This window comes from Simochromis diagramma, unplaced genomic scaffold (genome assembly GCF_900408965.1).
Source record: "Simochromis diagramma unplaced genomic scaffold, fSimDia1.1 OVJJ01000603.1, whole genome shotgun sequence".
Classification (NCBI taxonomy): Eukaryota; Metazoa; Chordata; class Actinopteri; order Cichliformes; family Cichlidae; genus Simochromis; species Simochromis diagramma.
This window is the reverse complement of record NW_024387414.1, coordinates 21,879,838-21,905,092: the sequence shown is the minus strand read 5'-3', so window position 1 is coordinate 21,905,092 and position 25,255 is coordinate 21,879,838. Positions and strand designations below refer to the sequence as shown.

The window sequence follows — 25,255 nt, the reverse complement described above, 5'->3', positions numbered from 1 at the left end:
GGCTGAGATTAAAGTTATAGTTTTTACACAGCTGAATAAACATCAAGCAGACAACTGATTATCAGAAGTGTGAGATGCTCGAGAATATCCTCCGGTGTCCTGTTATATTTTAGAAAGCAAGGAGCAGACGGCTGAGTTTATTAAACTTCACCGAAACAATCTGCAAATTTCATTAAAATTTAATAAACTATCATCTTGTCTTTATTTTTAGTTAGCACATACCTTAAACACTTAAAGCTGTAAGCTAATGATAGTTATATAAGAGCAGATGCATGCTGGTGCAATAAGCTGTACGTTTTACGTCCAATGGATGATGATCTGATTAGTCGACTAATCACAAAAATAATCAGTGACTAGTCGACTATCAAAATAAACGTTTGTGGCAGCCCTACTCTATGGTCTTTCCCTGTCTTGTTCAAGAAAACTATTCAGACCAAACCTACACATGCCATCATTGGTTTTTAGCAACACACCATTGGCTTTTTCCAGGGCTCCACACTAGACTCTTGGTAGCCTCTGCATTGGTTGAATTTACACAACACCTACATAGACTGAGAACTACGCAAACAGACTTCAATGCGGGACAGTAAATCTGACATTTGACCACTGCTGTCTTGAGTTTTAAGTTCAATGAACTGTTACACTATGGTTGTAGCATCAGACTGTGATTTTTTATTTACACACAGACGACTGTGGGGCATTGTCTAGTTGGGTTTTTTTGTTGTTGTTGTCGTCGTCATTGGGGGGGGGTTTTCAACCCCACTTGGAGGACGCATGTAGCTGTGTAGATGGCGTGTGGATGCCCAATGCGGAGCCTAGTGTTTACGCTCTGGAGACAAAATCCCTTCCACACAAGCAGACATCCATATACATATACCTTGAAGTGGTAAATATTTTGCTGCTTCATATTGGTTGTGTGTGAAATTGTCTTCATAGTGTAAGTAGTTTGATAAGAGGACTTTAATATGGATTGTTGTTGTTTTGGCCTCGTTTAATGGGAGCATGGGATTCCCAAACATACTGGTATTTCCATCCATCCTGCTTAACAACCTCTCAGTCAGAGGTTTGACATGTGAAAATAAATAATGCCATGCTATATTGATAATTTTGTGCCACTTTTGTGGGTGTTTGTCATTGTTGTGATAGATCTGCAAATGTATATTGATAGGTAATGCATTAATGTTTTCCCTATTTCTCCCCCTTCTTTTATTCTCCTGACTATTTTGCAGTGTTCAAACTAGGGCTGCAACTACCGATTATTTTGATAGTCAGCTAATCGGCCTAATTTTTCTTTGATTGGTCAATTATTCAATGCTTATTTCAGTAACTCTTATCTCATCTTCCTGCAAGCATACCTCCTGTTCTAGGGTCCAGTATATCACCTGCTCAAGCCTGCCCACTTGTGAATATTACCCTGCTGCTCTGTCCCACAGCAAATTACGAATAAAGACCTAGGAAACGTATGAATTTGAAAATAATCAAATGTATTTTTAACATTACTCCATAGGACTGTCAGAATAAAAATGAAATGAATTAAAATGTTAGGTTATACAAATTAAATTGCTAGTAGTATCTAGACACAAAAATAATGTGGAAATGGGAAACTAAATGGCTTATGGCTTATGTCCATCATTTCAAATAAAGCTTCAAATTAAATCGAAAAGATTTTATTTTCCAGTCCAAAATAACAAGTCAACAAAGTTTACAGATGACTCATTTCGTGAATTCACAATTGCAGAGGACAAAAAAAACAGGAGACAGTGTAGCTACTCCTGTTTAACTATCGCATTTCAATCATTAGCTAACAAAACTGAAATGCTGAACTGCTTAGCAAGCATCCTGAGAAGCTTCCGACAAGTGAGCTAACATAAATATTACTGTACAAACATGAAGATGAAAAAGATATCAAGGCCACACACGAACTTAACTCTCTAAAACGGATCCATTCAGAGTCATCATCACAGCCTCAAGGTGCCGGCGTTTTAAATGCTCGTGGACTGCAGTAGAGCTGTCATGGACGCAAAGCTCTGCTTTCATTGTCTGCATTTAGCTTTGTTTTCTGTGAAATGCTTTCGCGTTTTTTTTTTAAATCTCAGTTTTCTTACATCCTCTCGGTTTGCTGTTCGTGCTACGTTCTTCTTAGTTACTATTGAGTGCAGTCTTGGCAGACGACAAAGGCGATCCTTCCCCTATAGTTTCCCGTAGTGTACTGCAGTTACAAAAATGCATTTACGTGGTTTTAGAGTATGACGCGTTGACAAGGAAATTCTGCGTCAACTAATTTTTATAGTCCACGTCATGGATTATGGCGCCGAATCATTGCAGCCCTAGTTCAAATGTCAATGTAATATACAATATCTAATTTAATATCTAATATATACAAGTAATTGCTAGAAGAGGCATTGGTTAGCACATATCAGTCTGAGTGAAACACCTCTTTTTGATCAAATGGGGATCCAAAGGTCAGGGAGGGATTGAAACCTCGTTGCTTGAGGTTGATATGCAGAGGCACTCTTCTATCAATAGGCTTCCTCTCTCGGTCCACAGCTCTTTCACTGGCTTCTCTGATAGGCCTGCATCTGTCTCATTTGTTAGTTGCTAGGCAACAGGCCTTCTGTGTGTGTGCGCGTGTGCATGTGTGCTCACACGTTGCTGTGGCAATGTCAGGCTTTAGAGAGAGGGGGGGAGAGAGAAAGGGAGATGTTGAAAATAGAGAGAAAGGCAGATGAGAGAGAAGTACTCAGAGAGGTGAGAGGAAAGAAATGAGAATGAGTCAGAGCACTGATGAAGCTGAGGGACTGGAGAGGAGAGAGCCAAAATGCACTAGATTGTCACTGGCCTTTCCTGCAGCCGAGCTGCATATATATACAGGCCTGCCACTATCTTAGCGAGGTCACTGGCAAAGACAGCGTGATTTACCAGACTGGCAGGCAGGCAGCAAGCCCTGAGCTGTTATTGGATGGAACAGAGAGGTGTAAGGGAGAGTGGACGTGCTCAGAATAGAAAATCAGACAGTGATTGGATTCCTCCCCACATCTCACTCCTCTCTTGCTCCCTGGCTCTCTCTCCTCCTAGATAATAGGACCACTCCCACTCACATTTCAGATATATTTTGTCATATCCAGATGTGGTCATCCTCAAATCAGCATTTAAGCATAACATTGACTTTAAAGTAGAGAAGGCACAAAAGATTCACATCTCATAACGTCGTATTTTACCAGAAACTTTTTTTTTTTTGCTGAAAATGCAAAGTAGTTTTAAGGAAAATAGCATATCTCATGTGTGATTTTCTATTTTTCTTTTTTAATAAAACTGTAGAAGCTTGGCCTCCACCCGCAGAAGCAGAGATAATCACAGTTCTTTAATACAGCACTATGCACAAAGTAATTCTGCGCCTTTTGTAGGCATGTATTTTCTTTTTTAGCATAATGCATCTTCTCTCTGTGCGTGTTTTTTGCATTAGCACATATTTCTGCGTGTGTGTGTGTGTGTGTTCATGTGTCATTCTCTTCTTCTCTACACAGGTTTATAATGAAGTGAATGGGCCCAGGTCAGGGACTGAGCAGCCAAGCTGGGCTTTGGTTGCCAGGATACAGCAGCCGAGCCAGGCTGGTTTTATTTGCACACCAAACAGGCTAGCTAGCTGCTGCTGTTGCTGTCTTTCTGTAGATTTATCTGCTGCATAGCATGTCAATAGACTGCAGGGTAAACACATACACAAACTAGGGCACAATGATTTGGTACAGTTTTGTTTTTGTTTTGTTTTTGGGGGGGGGTTGTTGTTGTTGTTTTGCTTGTTTTTATCTATAATTTGAAGATTTTATAATGCTTTATAATCAATAATATTATATATAAAATATCAAATATAAATAATGGGAAGCGAGGCAGAATAAATATGATTATTTGGTGTTAAATTTTAACTTAAATTCCTATTGCACCCTCAAAATTAATAAGAACATAAAGTTCTTCATTATAAACAAACATAGATGCTTTCTCCTTGTACTCAAAATTAAGTTGTCTGTTTTTTCCAATAACTACCAAGTGTGGAAAAACTCTGTGGCTTTTGTACTGGTGAGAAATCTGTATTTGAGGTAAATAGGTTTGGGCTGAAAATGTATTTTGCATCAGCACTTTTTATGTGGAATTGTAACTGGTAAATTCACCATGAATTGTCAAATGGATAACCTAGCAGGAGGTATGAGGATTTGTGCTCCCAACTAAGATCTTTATTATCTTTTAAATATAGATGCTAAAAGATGTTTTTCACCATTACATTTCTGCCAAAGGGAGTTTGTATTGCTTTACCAGTTTGTGTAATCCTCTAACGTATCACAGTATTTAGGGGTGAGTCATGCTAAATCAAGGCTGTGTCAGTATCTGTTCTTAGGCATTATTTTGAACTGGTGTCTTTGGTTGAGTACACTTGAAAGGCCTTGATCTTACTAGAGCTCTAGATCCAGAATGCAAAGAATCACAACTGCAACTTCTGAGCATCTCTGCTATGAGGACATTTGACCTGCATAACACTTGTTTCACCATTTATGATACAATGGAGAAGTCATGGCACATCTGTTAGCCAACGTCAAGATACGAGTTGACTGCTTGGCAGTTTGTACGTGTGTGTTTGTGTGCGCGGTGCTGATTCGTATCTGATTGTGCAATATGCAGCGAGGTCGATACACGCACGACGCACACAAACACGAGCACAGGCAGACACAGCAACATGCCCATCCCTGTGTGCAGCTGCTGCACTGTTCAGCTGTCAGAGTGGAAAATTTGAGGTGTGTTTTTGTGTGTACATTGAGAGTTGGGAGTGGCGCGGGGCTGGGGCAAACAATTGCTTTTCAAATCTGCACCTGTACCTCTGCTATAGTTGTTTGTGTCTTTATGTCTCTGTTTTCCCCATACATAATCAAAATTGTCTGTCTGTGTTAGAGCAGCTGCTTGGTTGTGCTGGCTATGGTAGAGTTTGGTCTGTGAGCCTTTGAGGTTGAGGTGTTTTGCAGTTTTATTGCAGCAGATGTATGCAATAGCATTTTCATTTATATAACGGCACTTCTTATATGCTTGATAAGAAAACTCCATGTGCGTCACTGTACACATTATCTTTAAATAGAACATTAATTTCGTATGAGCGGGCACACTAATGTCCCTTGTGCTTTAAAAGAAATAAATTCACAGCTGTGTGCCCTTTTATTAAATGCTACTGCATTTATGTCCATTCTTCTATTTTATCTGCCTTGTAGGCTTTGAAACCATTGTAAACTAACTCTTGAAGTTGACCTCATGCCAGTGCAAGTGTGCTTGTGATGTGTCCCAGTGCTTCTGCAAGTATGCACATGGTATGCTGCAATATGCTGAAGTGTTGGCCTCCATCTGACCGCAGAGGGAGTGGCTCGGGATAGAGAGGATGCTACAGGAGGATGAAGAGAGAGAGGGACAGGGGGCATAGAAAGAATGGTGTGTGTGTTTATTCAGGGGTGAGAGAAGCTTGGAGAGTAGTACTGGCAGGTCCTGTCCTTCATTTAGAAGAGATTGCTTCTCTGGCTCAACACTCACCACTCCTTTCTGCAGTTATCTCCATGGCCACGTCTAACTTGGCTGACGTCATGCATAAAACATTAAAACTCAACAGTGCAGTGCGTGGTTTTTTTGTTTCTTTCTCCCTACCCCTGATGTCAGGGAGCGAGTCAGCAGGCAACAGTTAATTGGTTGCTTATAAACTTAAAATGTATTGCCCCGTTGATTAAAAATGTAACTCCAGATGATTTGTCTCTGAAATGCATATTTTATATATCTACTTTGCAAACCCAAAAGTTGTGAAGAGAAGAGAATTGAAATGGGACACCGTTACAACAAACACATTTGACAAAACTTTGTAAAACACAAACAAAAGCTAGGCTGAAAAATGTAAATGAACTGTTGAATTTAGTAACTCATACAGCCACAACAAAAACCCTCAGATTATCCTGCAGCTACTTATGAGTAACAGGACAGAGATGAGGAAGACGTGAGGACGGTTCCTCACTACAAATCGAGTGCGTTAATTAATAATTCTGGGATGTTTTGGTTGAACAGCCCTCTTCATGTTATGTCACAAGTAGCTAAGGGATTTGTTCTAAAATTATCCTTTTAATTTATTATTAACTTTCTTGTGTGCTCTGTAACCCTGTCCTTCGTTGCCTTAAACTCTTCTAAGCTTCAGGTCATGGTCTTGTGTCGTGACATTCCATTGAAAAAAAAATTCTTCTTCCAGTTTGGAAGTCCTTTAGGTTTTTGCCAGAAAGTTTAACTTTGATCTCACATGTCCATAGAATATTATCTAGCAACATTATCCAGCAAGTCTTGTGAAATATCTGGAGAGTCTTTTCAGATGTGCTGCGATGTCCTGATATGAACACCATTCTTATTCAGTGTTTTTCTTATTGTGGACAAGTTGTCGAGATTTGTGCAGTTGTTCTGCTGTTACCTTTTGGTCTTTTTTTCCACCTACTTTGGGATTATCTTTGGTGTGGTCTTTACAGGACGCCCATTCCCAGGTAGTGGACCTGAATTCTAGCCATTTGTAAATGCTTCTAGCCTGAAAACGTAGTAGCAATCTTGCCATGGTTCACATCAACTGATCTCTCTCGAAAAGACACGGCTTTGACAGTAATCAGACTTTGTATGCCTTTATTTATAGGGAGTGACACCTCTTAAGCCACACTTACAATCTCATCTCCTTAATTGGAACACCTGACACCAAGTAGGTTTAGGCAAAGTCAGTGGCACAAAAGTGTACCGTGTGGAATTTCTCAGTGTGTTTTATCATATTGCATTTGTCTCCGGTTTGAAGGCCGCGTTTTATGACTAATCAATGTAGAAATCCTGATCATTCCTTATGGGTCACCAATGTTTCTGGCACCTTAAAGATAGCAAATGCTTAAACTTCTTTTCAACCGTTAACACCTCAAAACACCTGAAAGTTGTTTTGTTCGCTGGCCTAGATTACTATTCAGCACCACTTTAACGCCCTCCCACTATATGCAAGCTCATGATCACTTACATTTCTGAATATGTAGATAAAACCCACCAAGTAATTGAGTGGGAGTAGTTTTTGCAGTGGTTGCCAAGTTAGTAATGTCTGGTTTCCATTACACATCATCTTATAAAGGCTGAAATTAAACTAAATAGTGTAATGTTAATCAAACACTCATTTTCTTTAGTAATGTTGAATGAATTTGCAGTTTGTTCTTGGAGAAAATGAGTTTGTCTGTTGGTTGTACAACATCCTAAAGTGACATTTTGTAGAAATCTTGTATGTACACTCATAAATGGACATATGAAATTAATCAACTGTTCAGCGGCGAAACACAGACACACTGTCAGCAGATATTGGGTGTCTTGTTATTGGCATGAAATTACACAGGAAATGATGCCCCTTGGTTTTGAACAGGGTTTCCTCTCCATGTGTGCCTTTGTGTGACTGCAAGCTTGCAAACAGCATTTTCTTGTGTTTCACATATCAGCGAAATGCTCAGTTGCTATTATCATCTATCATAGTAGTCCCAAAATAGTGCAGATTATTGTTCTAGAAGCCTCGCTGACCCAGTTTAATGTGTGTGTCTGTGCGTGGCTGCAGTGTTTGTTTATTTCTGAGAGCGGTCGACCTTCCTGTCACTTTGTTTGGTGTGGTGAGAGGTGGGAGTTGAGGGAGATTGCAGCAAGTGCCTACCAGTAGCAAAGAGGGACTAACAATGAACTGTGCGAGTGAGGAAGGAGCCTGTGGTTTGCTGTGTTTCTCATGTCTTATTCTTTACAGCTGTAAAGGGGGTCAGTAAGTCCACTGCAGTTGTGTGCCTATCTGGTTGGCTGGCTGGCTGTCTTGACTTGACTGACTTGCCTGGAAGGATATAAATAGCAGTCTTTGAATAGGATAACTGCAGAGCGAAGGGAAGAAGGGTGGGGGGAGGGGAGTGGAGTGGAGATGGAAGTGGCGCCAGGGAAGATAGGAGTGCCAGTGTCTCAAAGTAGAGGGAAAAAATAATGCAGCCATGGCCTCATCTGTTCACTCACTCAGTCAGTCACAGGGATGATCACATTTGGACGCACTCTTTAGAGAAAGTACATTACAGAGGAGAGAATTGAGGAAAGGAATGTATGATTAATTCATGGCCCTGTGAAGCAGGCGGCCATGAAGGAAAGGCAGTGGATAGTAATGCACATATTGTTGTGTACTTGCACGTAAGGCAAAGTAGACACTAAGAACACAGAGGACAATAAAGTGTACAGAACTCTCATGGTTTATTGTGAATCTACAGTAAAACCACTTATACCAGAGATGATTGTTTTTGTTGTTGTTGCTGTAATACAATGGATCACCTTCCTTAGTCACTATGGCAAGGATGCCATAAATTAGTACAGCATAAAGCCCACAATTACAAGGGCTGGCTAGCTTTGGCGGTAAGTAGCTGTTTGGGTTTTTGTTGAGACGTGCCGGTTAAATTTCTAAAGACATTCCTCAGCTGTTCCAAGGCCCACAACATGTGCGTTATGCAATATCTTGGACATAGTCTGCCCTGTTGTCATTCCCAAATTCTAGTATGTCAGCACTTAAGATGTAGCTGATATGAATAGCATGCCTCTGTTAAAAGTAATTGTACTTTGATTGGGTTTACACTTAACAGAGATTTCTAACAACTTTTTTTAAGTATTCAGGCGGCTCTTACTGCTCTTTGGGTTCTGCCTGGTGAACAGATAAGCCTTTTGCCTGCCACAGCTGCAGCTCTCCTCCCTCTTTAAATGCTCTTCCTCCAGAGCCAGGGGTGTAATGGTTGAAAGTGGAGTGCTTGATGTACCACTAATGGCTGCATCGTCTGGCAGTGTGTAAATGTGTTTTCAATGAAACGTCAGGTGCTAAACTCCCCCTCCCCTCCATCCACACACCATTTTGTTTTTCTCTTTGTTCCAGACGGTTGATGACGATGCAATGGCAGCGTGAATGAAGCTTGGCGTGGGGAGAGCTGAACGATGCCCAAAGGTGGGGGTTCTAAAACCCCCCAGCTGGACCACTTCCCACTCAACACCGACATGGTGGAAAAGCAAGGTGGGAAAAAGGTAAGATTGAAAGCCATACAGTAAACACAGTGCACAGCTACAAAGCCTGTTTCACTTGGTGGAGAAACATGAGTTAAAGTAATGACAAAATTAGTTTTAGATTGGGGTTTAGATCATCATTGAACTGAATGACAAAGACACGTGGTCTTCAGCAGAAATCATTTACTCCCTTTAAACAGCACCTTTTGGTCGTAAACCTGAGACGCTCACATCAGTTTAGTTATTCAGTAATTACCAGTTTATCTCCGTAAGCTTGACAGTTCCTTACGCAACATCAAAAAGATTTCTGTCCCAAACTAATGTTGTTGTTTACCAGTCACACCATGCTTTGCATTGGCTCTGTGGACCAGCTGGAGGCAGGTTCTGACTTGTCAGCTTACAGAGCTCATCTCAAATGTACTGTGGAGTAGAGCACTGTATGTGTTGCATCACTCTGCAATTTATAGGTATTTACTTTTAGTTTAACAACCAAAGTAATGAGTAGAATGTAGTGTGTAAATGAAATAAATAAAAAGAGTAAGATTCTTCTTTGCACATTTGATTGTATTGTAAGCTCTGTCCCAGCTCATTCCATGGAAATATAAATATTGATGTATGTTTCTAGGGGTGTGCTGTTCCCATATTCCAGACTGGATTTTGGTGATCTTTGGTGGTCTTGTTCAGGCTTTGCTTTGCCACACCTCAGCTGTAGCGTGTTGGTTGCTAGCCAGAGTGAATTTAAAAGCAAAGCAATATGGTTTAGAAGTATTTTACACTTGCTACACCAATAGTTGTTGTTGTTTTTGGGTTTTTTGGGGGGGGGGGGGGTTATAAATGTTTGCAAAAGTTTTTTAGTTAACCACAAACGGGTCAAGTGAGTTGATGCAGCTAAAAACTTGTCTTTAGTTCAATCAAAGAGACATCATAAAAATTGCTTTATTTAAGCCGTATCCTGTCAGCCTCATGGTAAGCGCATGTATGTGCAGGAAGACAAGCAACCAGTGCAGCTGTAAGAGCATTATGCAGCAACCTAATGAGATTAGTGCAAAAAATTTAAAAGAATGACCCAAATACATTTTTATTTTTCATTTGATTTATCTCTTTGCTGCTTTACTGTTGTAGTTTGTTATTTCACTAAAAACAGCCAATTCAGCTAATTTATAGTTGCGGATGTATTTATTTGTTGCATTAAATTTTTCTAAGTCGGAAAAGATAGCGTTGAGTCAAGACTGATGTTGCCTTACACATAAAGATCCCCAGTTGTTTCCCAAGTATAAAAATACAGTGTAATAATTCAACACACTCACTGGATCGCGACTAGGTATCAGCAGATACCCAAAGCCTAGGGTACTGTAGAAGAACGTAAGATATCTGATTGGTTTTTATTCTGTTTTTTGCAAATGTCATTTGACTTCATGACATGGAAATGGGGCAAAAGTGAAACCTGTGCATAGTTATGCACTGTCCCCTCTCTGACAACATGGGCTATCAAAATAGGTATGTTCAAATCACATGAATGTATAAGTACTGGTATGTGCAAAAGTTAAATCAAACAGAAAATGGGAATGAAGCAGATTTTTTTTTTTTAATTTGAAAAGTTCATGTGTGCATGTGATGCAGTTCTGGACTTCAGACTTCTCTCTAACCTTTCTGTGCATACATTATAATGTATGTTAATAAGGTGATGCTCTTTAGGTTGGGCTTTTCCCATCAGTGCAGTGTTTTACATCTTGAGCTTGTTAGAACACTAAAGTCATTCTGGGATGACATAAATGGGATGTCCTAAATCCACTGAGGAACAGTTGCAGGTTTTTCAAGAAAAACCTCCCTGACGAGTACCTTTTAAAATACAAAAATAAAATAAAATAAAATTTCTTTCTCAAACTCACTTTAGCTTACTGCCTAAAATGTTTAAGCGTTACTATATATCAGGTGTAGGAAGCTTACTATAAGGCATCAAATCTCTGTCTGTCTTCTTTTGCACAATCAGGAGTTCAGCAACGAAACCTGCAACACAGATGCACGTTAATCTGCATCCACACTGTTCACTAAAACTTTGAAATTGGTGCTTAGCTCCCTTGATAACCCTATATGTTTTTACTACCAGGTCATATGTTAAACACCAGTTTGTTTTACTCTCATTAGTAGTTGCTTGACTCACTTGCCTTGAAGTTGAAAAAAGTTTATCTCAGGTCCCTGCCAGTGGTTATTTCTATATTGCATATTATGACATTAACATGCTACCTAGTAACCACTTACCAACAGGCTAAAACAACCCTTTTTAAGATCATATGTAACACCTAATAAAAGTATCCCATTATTTTTAATTTCATAACGGTAACATCTAATTTATAGCCACAAAGCATTACACTCATGTTACTTGGTTTGGCAACCAAACAACAGACTAAAATCACAGACCAAACCATACTGTAGCTTGGGCACCAGCATGTACTAGTCATCAACTCACGATAGGTTGTGATTCCCCCTCCCTGACTTTTTTTCTTCCTTGTTGATGTTGGTTAACTTCTCTTTACTTGACTTGCACAGATTTTATAAGTGTCACCATGATAAGTGGTGTAAAGTTGTGATTTAGTAGGGGAATCTATATAGACTGCATGCTTATTTTAATAAAAATATTTGCATTTGGTATGTGTACTGTATTGCAAGACAAATGATATAAATACTTTATTCCACCAGTCCTGCATATTTGCTATATTTTGTTTTCTTCTTGCCATATCTTCGACTGAGCTATTATTTAATACAACATACCTGCGCAGGTCTTTGTATTTGCGGAATCTTCTTACTCTCAGTTGTATCTTGTAGTTATTAATGATTGATAAACAGCTCGACGGAGATTCCTTTTAATTAAACTATAGTTCTTGCATTTGACTTCAGCACAAATGCTTAATTAAATAATGGACTATTGCATAATAGACTTGGGTTCAGTGTTTGTTGTCTTAAAAAGCCCTAAGTCACATGTCTGAAGTGCTTTTGAATGGTGTCACCTTATTGCCCAGTTATGACGTATTCACTACCTTGAATTTGACACAGATACTGTTGTCACTGTTTGTGTTGGAACAAAGTTTTGGGCGCAGCTTGATGATGTCATGTGTGTACTAACTGTTCAGCTACCAGCAGCAGCTCTGAGAGGTGTAGAAAGCAGAGGTACAGCTTATGCAGGCATGGATTTACAACCCTCTGCAAAGGATTGCATCAGACTCTGGTATGGAGGGAGGGAGGGAAAGAAGCGAACAGGGGTGGGTGGAAAACTGAGTGAGACGAAAAGAGCACGCATTGCTAGGAGACCACCAAACAGGGTGTCGTGTGAAGGCAGCTCAGAGGAAAGTCTTGAGTTGTCAAAGCTTTGCTTACACTTAATTCTCCAAAAGCAACCCGGTTGAACTTTAGAGATTTGAGTTGGTGAATTGACCATTTTTCCCCAGTCCAGTTAACCAGAGCTATATGATGGTTCTTTTGTTTGTTTGTTTGCTTTAAGAAATAATTCACATACTGTTTTCCATGCTTAAGATGTACTGTAGCTTCAAACGTGTGCATCATAATTTCGCTCAAATGATGTGTTCTCTCTTTGTGGGAGTGAGCGGGGATGCAGACGGGCAGACAGAAAGATCAGCTCATTGTAGCTGACACTGTTTGTCTCTACTGTACCATGACATCATGGTCTTATGACTGGGGCAGGGCAGGGGGAGGAGTTCAAAGAGTTGATACATAATAGAAAACCTGCCCTCAGGATAGAGATAGATGAGCAGGGTACAGAAGATAGGACAGAGAAATTAGGTGAATTAAAGCGTCTGTTTGTACGTTATCTCACCTCTGTCTTGCATCTTACGTTATGAGTCCTTAAACCTGTGTAGTTAACAGAGTCGTCAAATGATTATATCCTTCCTGTAGAAGTTTTGCTTGAGCATTTGTATAGGGAGTTATAGGGAGCTATAGTGGACTGATTTTTTTTTATTTTTTCACTCTGTGCTGAATCCTGTGTATGCTTTTTGTTTTTTGTTTTTGAACGCTTAATCACAGATGATGTCGTCTGAATCATACATGGAGTCATTGCTGAAATTCCAGTATTGACTACTGTATTGCAAGAGAGTACATTTAGACTTTCACGATACCGACCAGAACCTTACATGACAAATAATGTAATTATGAAAAACACTTTTCTTTTTAGGTGATATCATTTATTTATTTAAAAAAAATCCTTTAAAAGCATGGTATCCTTTTAATGCCACAACAGTAACATATAATTTTTATCCACAAAAGTTGAAGTATAATGTATTTTGATGCCATAACATTATCTAGCAACCATATAGCAATGGGCGGAAATGTCCCATTTTTAGCATATAAACAGTATCAGCTCTCTTTTGTTTCATTTTATTTTTGTTGTTGTTTATGGACTGATTCTTATAGCGCTTTTCTACTCTCCTGGAGTACTCAAAGTGCTCTGTACAACACGCTGCATTCACCCATACACACCCTTTCACCCAAGCACTGTAATCTATACTGTCAGTGCATTACTGTCCTTCATACGCGTTCATACTCCGATGGATGCATTGGAGAGCAAGTCGGGGTTAGTATCTTGCCCAAGGATATTTGGCATACATACTGGGGGAGCCAGGGATCGAACCACCAACCTTCCAATCAGCAGCTGACTTCCTCTACCTCCTTAGCATAAGCATGTAGTACATTAAATATAGAAACCTAAATACATGAGTCATGACTTAAATCCCTGATAAACCCACCACAGTGGTTGCAATGATCACGGCCCCAATCTTGTCTCACAGTCACTCACATTTATACCCACCGTTAAGGCGCAGGAAACCACTGCAGTATTCTCCTGAGCGATAGGTGTCACCACTCAGACAATATCGCCACAGAAGAAGAAGTCAAAACACGGAAGCAAAGACTTTGTCGGGTGTTGTTTTGCAAAGTTTTTTCCACACAATCGTACACTCGTGTCTTCAACCCAGCTGCGGCATCCACGGCAAAACGTGCCAGGTTACAAAGATCTTGAGGTGCACAAATGGCCAAAGTGTCACACAACACACTATGTGATGTCAAAATCAGCACGCAAAATATCAAGCATAATATTTCCATTACTGGGGGACACGTTAAAAACATTTTTTGTTACACAGATGCAACACTTGTCTTTTAATATTGTGTTTTTGTCATCTACAAATATCTCTAAATGTCCACTTTGAATTGATTCCTAATGTATTGCAATTAGGAATGCAGCGTATGGCTTTGTATAGCTTTGACTTTATATATTTGCTCAGTGAGAAGCTACTGCTTTCCTCTTTAAAAATAATTCTGTGTTGAATTCTGTGTATTCTAGTCAAAAAAATGTATATAAATTAATAATGAATAATTGTTAGTAGCTCGTTGTAAGAGATACAAACCCAGCTTCAGTTCCATTCCCAAGCCTGGATAAATGAAACTGCTGCATTAGGAAGGGCATCCAGCGTAAAATCTGTGCCAAGTCACATATGTGCATCCATCAGCTGTGGCGACTCCTTAAGAAAGGGACCAACATAAAGTAGCTTTAATAATGAATAATTATTTACTGCTACCACACAAGAAACTATTATGAAGATGACATCATAAACAACTTGTAGACATCTTCCACTGTTTGTGGTCTGTGGGTTTTTTTTGTTTTTGTTTGTTTTTAAAAAAGGTATTCTGGATAAATTAGTTTGCATGAGCACCCAAACACAGAACAACCGTTAAGTTAAGCTGGGCAAACACATAAGTATTTACATCTGTTGATAGCAGATACACAGGGGCTTGTGATTGTTTCCAGCAGCTGTAGACCACAGAGCCAAGCCGGCGTCAGCTTAGCCTCCTCTCCCTGTGCCTGGCTCTTTTACTGTGGCCAAGAATCTAGGAGGAAACTCTGGAAAAAATTTTGCTTTGAGAAGCCCTTAATAGCTAGAAGAGTCAGGCCAGTGAATTCAGTAGGAAGGTATAGCCAGAGACATTATGAAAGAGGGACACGGCGACTTAAAAAGATGGTGGTAGATGTATAACCTCCAGGGGGAAAAAGCTTTTTATAAACTGAGTTTGCGGTCAGCAAACTTGTGCAGTCTTTTATCAGATGTTATTTCCTGGTGACCATTGAAATTAAAGTTCATTTAATTAATGCTTCAAAATGTGCCTGAGGGTGTTTTCAAGGTGGCAGCTGAGTCAGGAATTGCTTCTAGGACTTTAAAGTAAAGTAGACAAATAAAGTGCACTGCTCTGATGAAGACACTTGCTCACCCCAGTGTTTTGTTGCTTTCACAGGATAAGGTGTTATCAAACAAGACTCCCAAATTGGATCGCAATGATGGGGTCAAAGAGATGAAAGAAAAGGCCTCTAAAAGGAAGCTGCCCTTCACTGCTGGAGCAAATGGAGACCAGAAAGATTCTGACTCAGGTAAGGCTGTATTGCTGTGTGTTTACGCTCATGTTTCTGCATCTCGATCACCTTGTGACTTTGTATAGACTCAACTGGTTCTTATATAGCGCTTTTCTACTCTACCTGAGCACTCAGTGCGGAAATCAAAGAGAACGGAGAGTAGTTAGCACTGCTGTGCGAACAGGGCTTGACCTATGTGAAGTGAAAGTGCTCCCAACTTTGAATTAGCTGGTTGTTTGAGAATCAAGGAGTTTGTACCTACAATCATAGTCTAAAAGGAGAGGAAGACCACACAAAATCATGATCCAATTAAGTGGGGATTTGGGCAACATACAAGCCTGACCAGGCCTGGGTTTGGTAAGGCTCCAGCTGTTTTCTTTTAATTAGGGAGAGAAGGACTAGTCCTCACGCTTGTTTGACTTTGGGCTTTAAGGGTTCAGGATTTAGTTTGTTGATAATGGTCCAGCTTAGAGGCTTTGGTAACAGTCTTCATCAGCACTGGGTGAGTTGCTAAATTGGTTCATGTTCAGTGTTTACACTTGGGGAAAAAACCTTTCCTCTCCACACACAAGAGGAAAACTACAAGTATGCAACAGATGACTGTTAGGGCATGAGGATGTGTTTAGCAAGATTGGACAAGTATTTTGTAAACACATAATGTTGTATGTGATTACTCCTCAACTTAAGCAAATTATAAATAAATTAAAAAGTTTGAGAGGCTGTTAATATGTCTTAAATCTCTGGACATTTGTGTATGTGTGTTCTTCACTTCCATTTAAGTTGCAAGATTATTTCATGTTCTTCTTCACAAATGTTTACTTGTTGTGCATTAATATTTTAATCTCTTCTGCTGAATTCATTTTATTTATCCATTAGTTTTTTTTATCTTGAGATAATCTTCACCCTACTTCAATCACACGAGATGCGAAATCTAAAGACGGGAACATTAGCTGGAAATTCTTTTAGTATACTAATAGTTTCATGTTGTCTTCCAGCGCCTTGCCTTTCTTTGTCTCTGATCTGAGCTATATTGTGTTAGTTTCTAAGATTTACACACTGTACAAGCTTTGAAGATTAGCTGGCTCCTGGCATTGCACACTTTCCAGTCACGTGAGAAGTTTATTAGGTTGCATTGTGTCATAGCGACAGACCTATTTTTGTTAGCGGTAGCTACCCAGGTAGTATATGGGGGCAGTAAAATGTGTGTTGTTAACCTGGACTTCCACCTGCATGAAAATTGGCGTTTTTACATATGTGTGTTTTGTAGTCTGTGGCCTTTCAATTGACCCTACTGGGACTGTTTTTAACCTCTCTGCAAAGTTTTACACCTCGGACACGTCACAGCCCCCCCACCCTTCTAATCTGTGCCTCTCTTCCAATGCTCATTTCCTTTGTGGCTTGCACACTGGTGACGGATAAATATAGCTGTTTAGAGAGCACAATTATTGCTGCTGAGTGTCTTTTCACTGCAGGCATTTTCAGCGTTGTGTAAATACTAGGGCTGCACGATTTTGCATGAAATGAGAATCACGATTTTTTGGCTTAGAATTGAGATCACGATTCTCTCACGATTTTCTTTTCCAGTATAAATATTTATTGCACTTATTAACTGCACATCAACTTCGTAACAGTTGAGACTGAACATAAAAACAACAAATGTTTCACGTTTTGTTGTTGCTGCAAAATGTTGTACTGCTTGAAATTCCGTCTCCACCGTTGCTCGACGCTGCGTGTATAGAGCAGGTAGTGCAACAATAGAAAAATAGTTGCGGGACGGCACTGTGTAGCGTTTGTCTAGGGTGTTGATCATTTTCCTAAATCCCTCGTTTTGCACAGTGTTGATGGGAACCATATCTTTGGTCAGGTGATAAGTGATAGCCTCTGTAATTTCTTTGTGCCTGCGGGAGTTCGACGTGTATAGGGAAGCGCTGTATAAGGTTCCCGTTATTGATGTTTGGGTGGTTGACCGGGACGGATTTTCTCCTGTCACTTTCTCGTCATCCCTGACGTGCTCTCCGTTGTTTTTTCCCTGCTAATTTTAGCATCACACGGCACAGCTTCTGTATCACGTGGTATAAGGCTCCGCCCTTGTCATTTGTTGAGCAGGAAGAGTGAGCGCTTGTTTTCATGCAGATTACGTCCTGGATCAAAATGCGGTACAATCGTCGTCATCTTTTTTTTTTTTTTTTTTTTTTTTTAAATCGTTGTCATTTGGAAATGAGATCGCACATAAGTATGAATCGAGATCGCGATTTTCTAACGATTAATCGTGCAGCCCTAGTAAATACACAGACCTTCTATTCCAAACAATTTGAAATATGACATCATTTGGGGGTGGAGCTCTTGTGGATACACCCACTAAGCTCAGGGTCTGTCAGTGTGTTTTGGGAGCACAATGCTGCAGCTACGCCAACTCTTTCAGTTAGTCCGCACACGTCTCTCGTGGATTGCAAATACGATAACTGCATCATCTGCCTGTGCGTGTCTGAAAGAGGGTTATTATTCTGGCCTGTGATAGCATATATGCCACCTAAGTAAACTCTTTATATTTAAACTCTGCACTGTGCCATACTAGTCAAGTTAAGATGTTGTCTGAAATTGTGCTAGTGTTACTGGGAACGGCTGAAAAATTCAGGTTTTGGTGACGATGCAACCTGGGTGGATGAGTCGGGTAACGCAATGCTGTCATTCTCACTGTGATTTCAGCTGATAGTTGGGGATTTGCATGACTCCTCAAGTCAACAATAGAAATGGTTGTTTAAATAAATGAATCATGTTCAGAATTTTAAAAACAACAAAGTTCTTCAGTTTTGTTTTGACTTTTGTGCGCGCAGCCATCACTACCAAAAATGGGGGGGAAGGTAACGGGCAGGCAGGAAAATACCAAATTTCTTCCTGCTGCTGCTCTTTTTACTGGAAAACAATTTGTATCTTCTGATGTTTAATTTCTTCTTCTGCTGTAAACCTCTGTAGAGTCCACGATGTAACCAACAAAAGTGCTTGACACGGTTGTGTCTGGGCATTGAGTTATAACCCTTTTCAATTAGTACCTACTCTGCTGGGCTTGGCTCCATTAGGTGGTAGTGTCTGGTACCAGGCACTAAGCCCAGGTTCCAGGCGATCTGAGTTGAGGTGAAAATATGACATGAGAGCGACTCCTTCACAAAAATTAAAACTGCAATTTTTTTTAAACCCAACGAGGGAATTGGCATCACTAAGCCCAACACCATGGTCTCCGAGTCTGGGGGAAAAAAAGCTGTAGGCAGAGCTGCAGGTATACCGTCACCTCGACGCCCTACAGTGTTGTGTTGTTGTGTCACATAAGAATGACAACTTTTGGCTGAGTTGCTATAATTACCCCACGTGCATCAGTTACATGACTTGAGTTGTGTCACGTCAAGCCAAGTAGGTCTTAATGAAAAAGGGATATTAGTATACACAGCTACTGGCAGATGCAAAAAGGAGCAACTACCTTTTTGGGGATGTAAAAAGGGGCAGACTTAAAGGACGCAGATATGTGACTGGGTGGTTGGCATTATCTCAATCAGCTGTTCTGTTTGTGTTTTTGAAATTTCAGCTCACCTTACTCTTTTCAAACTGAGTCATTTTGTCCTCTTTGGCAGCATTCTAAGATATTAATTATTGCCATGTCTTAGAAGCTTTGGCTGAGACAGGTCATAAAAACAGATAGTGGTGTGCAAGGATCCTCAGTGCACACATGTATTCTCGCTAATTGGTTATAACGCATAGATTATCTTCCCAGAGTCACGATGTTTATGAGTAAAAAACAAAAGACAGAAGGCGCACTCACTGACTGCATCTGTTTGACAGACAAACAGAGCGTCCTGCACCACATGATGTTCTTTCTATACATTTCTGACTTTCTCTTGCTCAGTGCGAATCATTGAGAAAACATCCTGTTGGCCACTTCCTGCCTCTTCTCCCTTAGCTTCCTGTTTATGCGACGTTTTGGGTCGTTAAACAGAACATTGCTCGATGCTCCCGCGTTACGGTCAGACCTGGTCAGGCTGGTTGGAGCGGTTCTTCTTGTCATGGTGTCTGTTGGCTAAGTGAAGCAGACAGTCTCTTTGTTTTGGCGTTAGCTCACACTGTCATATTGTTTGTCTACCATATCAGAATCTGCCCCCATTATATCCCGACATTTGTGTTTGATGTGGTTCCCTCCCTCCTGGCTCAGGTAGGCAGGCTAGTCATGGGGTGATAGTCCCTACCCAGCTTTCCTTCCTTTTTCAGTCTCCTCCTCCTTTATCTTGTTAGTCAAGTTTCAGGCAGTAAGGAGAATAAGGTTTCAACCCTGTCTTTAAGCTGAGTAATATCATTTTACTAAGCCACATAAAAGCCCTGCAGTTTTGCCTAAATAGACATCCAGCAGACAGACATACTGTGTTTAATTTCTTTAATTCAGAAATCCACATGTGACATGTTAATTTGATTTGTGTGGTGATAATTTAACACAGTTGCATTTTACCAAGCTTTTTTTCTTCAAATATTTTGATCCGTATCTTTCCTTAAAATTCCCACGATGATTAACCAGACAAAAATGTAGTGAAAGCAAAGTCACATTCCTTCCTTCATGAACGGAAAGAGCATATTTTTTTTTATGCTCATATTTCTCACAATATAATTATTGCTGCTTCGCTAGTGTTTCTTTTGTAGTTTTCCCTTTAACATGGTGATCATACCTCCTGCAACTGCTGTATTTGATTATAATTATGCAGCACGGATTTATAGAAAGTGCTTCTTTTCTGTTTAGAGTGGTCGCCTAGAGTCTGATCTGTATCGCAGAAGGACAGTTTTCTGCCACTGGTGATGAAGGTTGTATTAGAGACTTGGGTCTTGTATGTTTAGCAGCAGATCTCTTTAAGTGCAGCTGGGTAATAACTGCCTTCCTGCTTCTCAGTCTAATAAACATAGCTTGGAAAAGCTAGCTTAGCTCTTTCTCTGTTCTGCTGCTGAAAAAAACATGTTTGGGCTGTTTCTGTGGTCCCTGCTGTTAAAGGCTTAGCAGAAGGAATGTGTCTAAATGGCAAATGCTTTGGGGAACGTGAGACTGTATCAAAGAGGGGTGGAGGGTACATTAGCTTTAAGTATTCACAGATGTTAGTGAAAGTTCATCAGCCCTGTACTTGCGAGTGGAAAAATATTTTCCTGGAAAGTTTTTAGACACCGGAAGGCTGCGCTGCCATGCTTCCTTCTTGCCTTATTTACTTGTGTTTGTGGCCTGCAGTGCTTCCAGGCTGGGAGTGAGAGAAGTTGCTCAGAAATCAGACTCAGACACATCTACTGGTCCACAGCGTCTTTGTACACGCACGTCTGAATTTGCTTCTTCCTCCCTATGACCGGAGGCCTGTATTGTTGCTTGAATTATAACTGTGAGGTTTGATCCCCCTCGGTAATGAAGCGCTGCAGTCATGTGTAGCGTTACCCTCTGTATGGGTCATCAGATGGTATGTTGCCACTGAAAATAATTGCTGGGTGTGTCTTTGTGGAGCAGCTGCTTTTGTCCAGTAGCACTGTGTCTCCAGTAATCCTGGCAGGCAGGCAGGCATGTGGTGACCTTGGCAAGGCCATGTTGAATTGAAATGTACACCAGCTATTTCGTAATAACTATGGTTGTGCCAAGTCACACCCTCTTTCCTTTTTCCTCCATTCTGGCTGATTGGCTTGGAGACAGACAGACATAAACACACTGCCTGTTGGCCCCTCCCTTCTTTAAGGGCAGCTGGGTAATAACACAAAAGTCGCCCACTGGTGCCAACAAACCTCTCACACATACGGCTGCATTTACAGAATGCAGTAAGCGAGCAAGTCTTTGTTTTCTTTTTGTTTTTGTTTCACAGAGGCCTGTTTAGGTCATGAAAAGGGAGAAACCCATTGATTATTGATAAAAATGAATACTTTTTGGTTTTGTTTTTTGGTTTGACAAAGCAAGCAGATTAAGAGCACTGCTTGATAAATGCTTTTGTTGTTGTTGCTCATTTGGTGACTGAAAGATTGCCCCTGGTATATAGAAATGCCTCCCTGTGGGAAGAATAAAGTACCTTCTATCGCTCTGTAAATCTCTATTCACACGTAGCAGTGCAGCCCTGAACTTTCCTCAGAATTACCTGGCAGCCAGTCTTGACCAGTCTAGTGCTTGTGAGAATAGATCAGGTAGTTTTTCTTTTTTTTAAATGAGTGAATTCAATGGGAGTGTGTGGGCGTCGTGTGTGCCGCCTCCTGCTTTCTGTACACTGGTGCCAGTCCTTGCCAAAACTAAGCAGGGTATTTCCAGTTTGACCATGTCACAAAGGACAACTTCAGATAATGCCCACATCTGATTCCCTCGGTCAGATTATGTTGACATTGTCTGAATTTCATTTATGAAAGCAGCTGTTCTCACATATACATGACACTTACTTGATTGATGCCAACAGTAAAGAAGCTGTTTGGACTCAGTGCTGATCTACAGTACTCTATACTTGATCTGGAAAGTCATAAAACACCTTTGGAGATGTGTCATAGTGAATGTTTACTAGTTATTTATTGATTTATGAACTTTAATAATCTGTCTTTTAGAAACATTTGAAAATGGTGTTACTGCTGTGAGCCTTTAGTGTTCTTTTAAAAATTGCCAATTCATAACAGTTAATGTCTTCTACTGTTGTAGCACTAATAAGGCTCCCGTTACTCTCCCTGACCACATGGATCAGTAGAATAGATTTGTGTGTGTCTGTGTATGAATGATCATGCAGCTTTTTGCACATGCAGCGATATTAACCTTGCTTCTCTCCTCTCTCGTTACAGAGAAACCAGGTCCAGAGCGGAAACGCATTAAAAAAGAGCCCACCAACACCCGGAAGGCAAGCTTGCCGTTTGGAATGGGGATGCCAGGGATCCGGGCCGGGTACCCCCTCTCCGAGCGGCAGCAGGTGGCCTTGCTCATGCAAATGACAGCTGAGGAGTCCGTCAACAGTCCAGGTGCGTGTTTATCATTTAGGCCACGTCTTCTGTGGACGGACAGCCGACATTGGAAAAAAAGGATCGGAGGGAGCTTTATATGTAGAATCCATGCATGGCGGACCAGTGAGGGTGGGCTGTAGGCTGGGGCTGATTGTTTTTGTGCATTTTCTCAGTCATACTGTCCCTCTAAACAGAACCACTTTGTTAAAATTATTTCACATCTTAGCTGGAATCTAAACCTCTGATGTCAGTGTCAGTGATATGTGTTTTGTTTTAGCTGCTTTAATGGTTGCATATTCGTGCCGCCACAGTAGTGGAGTTGTTTTTATAAAATTCCGTACATAAGGAAATGAAACCAGCTTTTCTGTTTGTACTGCGTCTGGAGCTGATGGCGTAATCTCACTATTTGGGCTAAATGACAACAGAGAAAGTGTTGAGTTATCCTTTCTGGTGGTAGATGATTATTTTTCTTATTATAAGTTTACTACCTTCCCATTTCTGCAAAAATTGTACTTTATTTTTGATCGACAGTAATTTAGCTGGAAGTTTTTCAGACTTGTGAAATATAACTATTGTTACAAGTTTGTACTTTTTCCCCTCATTGTTGACATTTGAGACTGAATTAGTTTGATCCTACCTTATAACTGCTTTTATTTGTATGTTAATTTCTTTGTTGCCTGCCTGTGGGCATGGACATAGATTAAGCGAGTGTGTTTCAAATATCATTTGGGACAATAGCTGTACAAACTCAATAATGTAAATGTGATTAAGGATTGGATTTAATCTTGTAAATGTGATGAAATAAGCTCAAGTAAAGTAGGTTCAGCAATTGTGCTGTTTATTGCTAGAGTTGGATTGCCCCCTTCTGGCTGTAAGCAGTTATAGCACCTTGTTGTTCACAGTAGAAGTAGTAAACAAAACAAAAACAGTTAGAGTAAATTCTCCCAGAAGAGTGTGACTGACTCTTGCAGCACTGAAGTGAAATATGCATGTCTTACCTACAGATACAACACCAAAGCATCAGTCACAGTCCAGTCTGGGTCAGAAGGGAACGCCAAACTCTGCATCTAAAACCAAAGACAAAGTGAATAAACGGAATGAGAGAGGAGAGACTCGACTGCACAGAGCAGCAATCCGTGGAGAGGTACGCCGCATCAAGGAGCTCATCAGCGAGGGAGCTGATGTGAATGTAAAAGACTTTGCAGGTAAGGGCATCTTTGTTTTATGCTTGCCTTTGCTTTGTGTGTGTAGCAGTGTACCATTGATTCATTTAGAGTTTACACTTCTCTGACTATAATTCTTCTTGTGTTCAGGCTGGACTGCATTGCATGAAGCATGCAACAGGGGGTATTATGATGTGGCGAAACAGCTGCTGGCAGCCGGAGCAGAGGTCAACACCAAGGGGCTGGATGATGACACCCCTCTACATGATGCATCGAATAATGGACATTTCAAGGTAAAAATAAATCCGCCAAAGGTGTCTTGTGTCATTGTTGCTAAGAGTAAAGAACAAAATAGGTTTTCAGGCTTCAGAAGGCTGATTATCGCAAGTCTCTCAAAATGAAAATATTAATGATCAGTGGCCCATTTGTGATCAATCAAAACAAGTTTGTCAGATTAAAATCAGAAGTTTTAAAAGTGAGAAGATGGCTACAGAGTGAGTTTAGATGTGGTTTTGTTTAAATACTAGGTTAAATTGAATTGTACCACTAGTCTTTTTTTTCTTGAACTGTCCTCAAATTTTCTACCCTTTCAACACCTTCATTGCAAAAAGGTACACGCACGTACACTCAAATCTCACTACTTTTCTTCAAAATCAAATGCTGGCCGTGCATGGTTTTATACTGTAATGGCATTGAAATGAGATGTTGATGTTGTTTTAATAGAAGTCAATGAGACATTTTTGGCCACAAAGGTTTCCACAGGGAGCATCTGGAAGTAATGGTGTAATCAGATTTATAATCAAATTAATTTTGCTGCTGATCTTTGACATATCCAAGACTAATCACCACCAGTGTCAATAAAGTGTTCCTGCCTGTCTGCAGCAGTGTTGTATGAGGTTAAGATGGCACTGTTGGTATCAATGCTGTCGCAAATTGATCCAATTAAACATTTAGTATTGATTAGTATCTGAGAATCTTTTTTTAGACAACCCCACTGAGAAAACATTTTGAAGACCACCCCTTACTTTGTGCTATTTTGCAGATGTTAGAATTTGTCTCACTCTGATTCTCCTGGCCTGAAAGCAGCTTCAGACCATCATACTTTCTCACCTCTACACGGCTTTTGGCATTTTACTAAAATTGGTTGCAGAGATGCCACATCACCCAGTCTGCTGTCAGTAAAGTCTGGAGGTCTTGGTGTGGGAAAAGTTCTGTCCATCAAAGATCCCGCTCTAGCTTCGTCGTAACTAAATAACAACTTTGAAGTAGAAGATTAATTCTGTACTCTTTATCCTATTAAGCTTTGAACCACTTGAGAAGTTGCTGATATTACCTTTAAAATTGCAAAAAATCATTAAATTTTTATCCTTTTCAGGTGGTTAAGCTACTTTTACGGTATGGAGGGGACCCGCGTCAAAGCAACAGGAGAGGGGAAACCCCACTGAAGGTTGCCAACTCTCCAACTATGCTCAATCTGTTGTTGGGGAAAGGCACTTACACCTCAAGTGAAGAAAGTTCATCAGGTATGATTTTCAATCTTAAATCTTTGAGTCACCTAATTGCACAACTGTTACAAAAGTTATTCAAATACATGAGGCTATAAGTAGTAAATTAATTGTGTCCTCTTTGTGCTCTTTATGTT

The 25,255-nt window shown here is 40.3% G+C and overlaps 1 protein-coding gene across 3 annotated transcripts in view; it reads left to right on the top strand.

Moving 5' to 3' along the window:
* The window catches only part of ankrd11 (ankyrin repeat domain 11), a 117,758-nt gene that overhangs the window by 79,578 nt on the left and 12,925 nt on the right, over positions 1 to 25,255 (top strand). For all 3 annotated transcript variants that reach the window (XM_040010645.1, XM_040010646.1, XM_040010644.1), the window contains 6 exons: positions 8,951 to 9,096; positions 15,373 to 15,505; positions 22,295 to 22,468; positions 23,455 to 23,655; positions 23,764 to 23,906; positions 24,989 to 25,136. In XM_040010645.1, coding sequence (XP_039866579.1) covers positions 9,010 to 9,096; positions 15,373 to 15,505; positions 22,295 to 22,468; positions 23,455 to 23,655; positions 23,764 to 23,906; positions 24,989 to 25,136 — 886 coding nt within the window. In that variant the 5' untranslated portion in view covers positions 8,951 to 9,009. The remainder of the gene's footprint in view (positions 1 to 8,950; positions 9,097 to 15,372; positions 15,506 to 22,294; positions 22,469 to 23,454; positions 23,656 to 23,763; positions 23,907 to 24,988; positions 25,137 to 25,255) is intronic.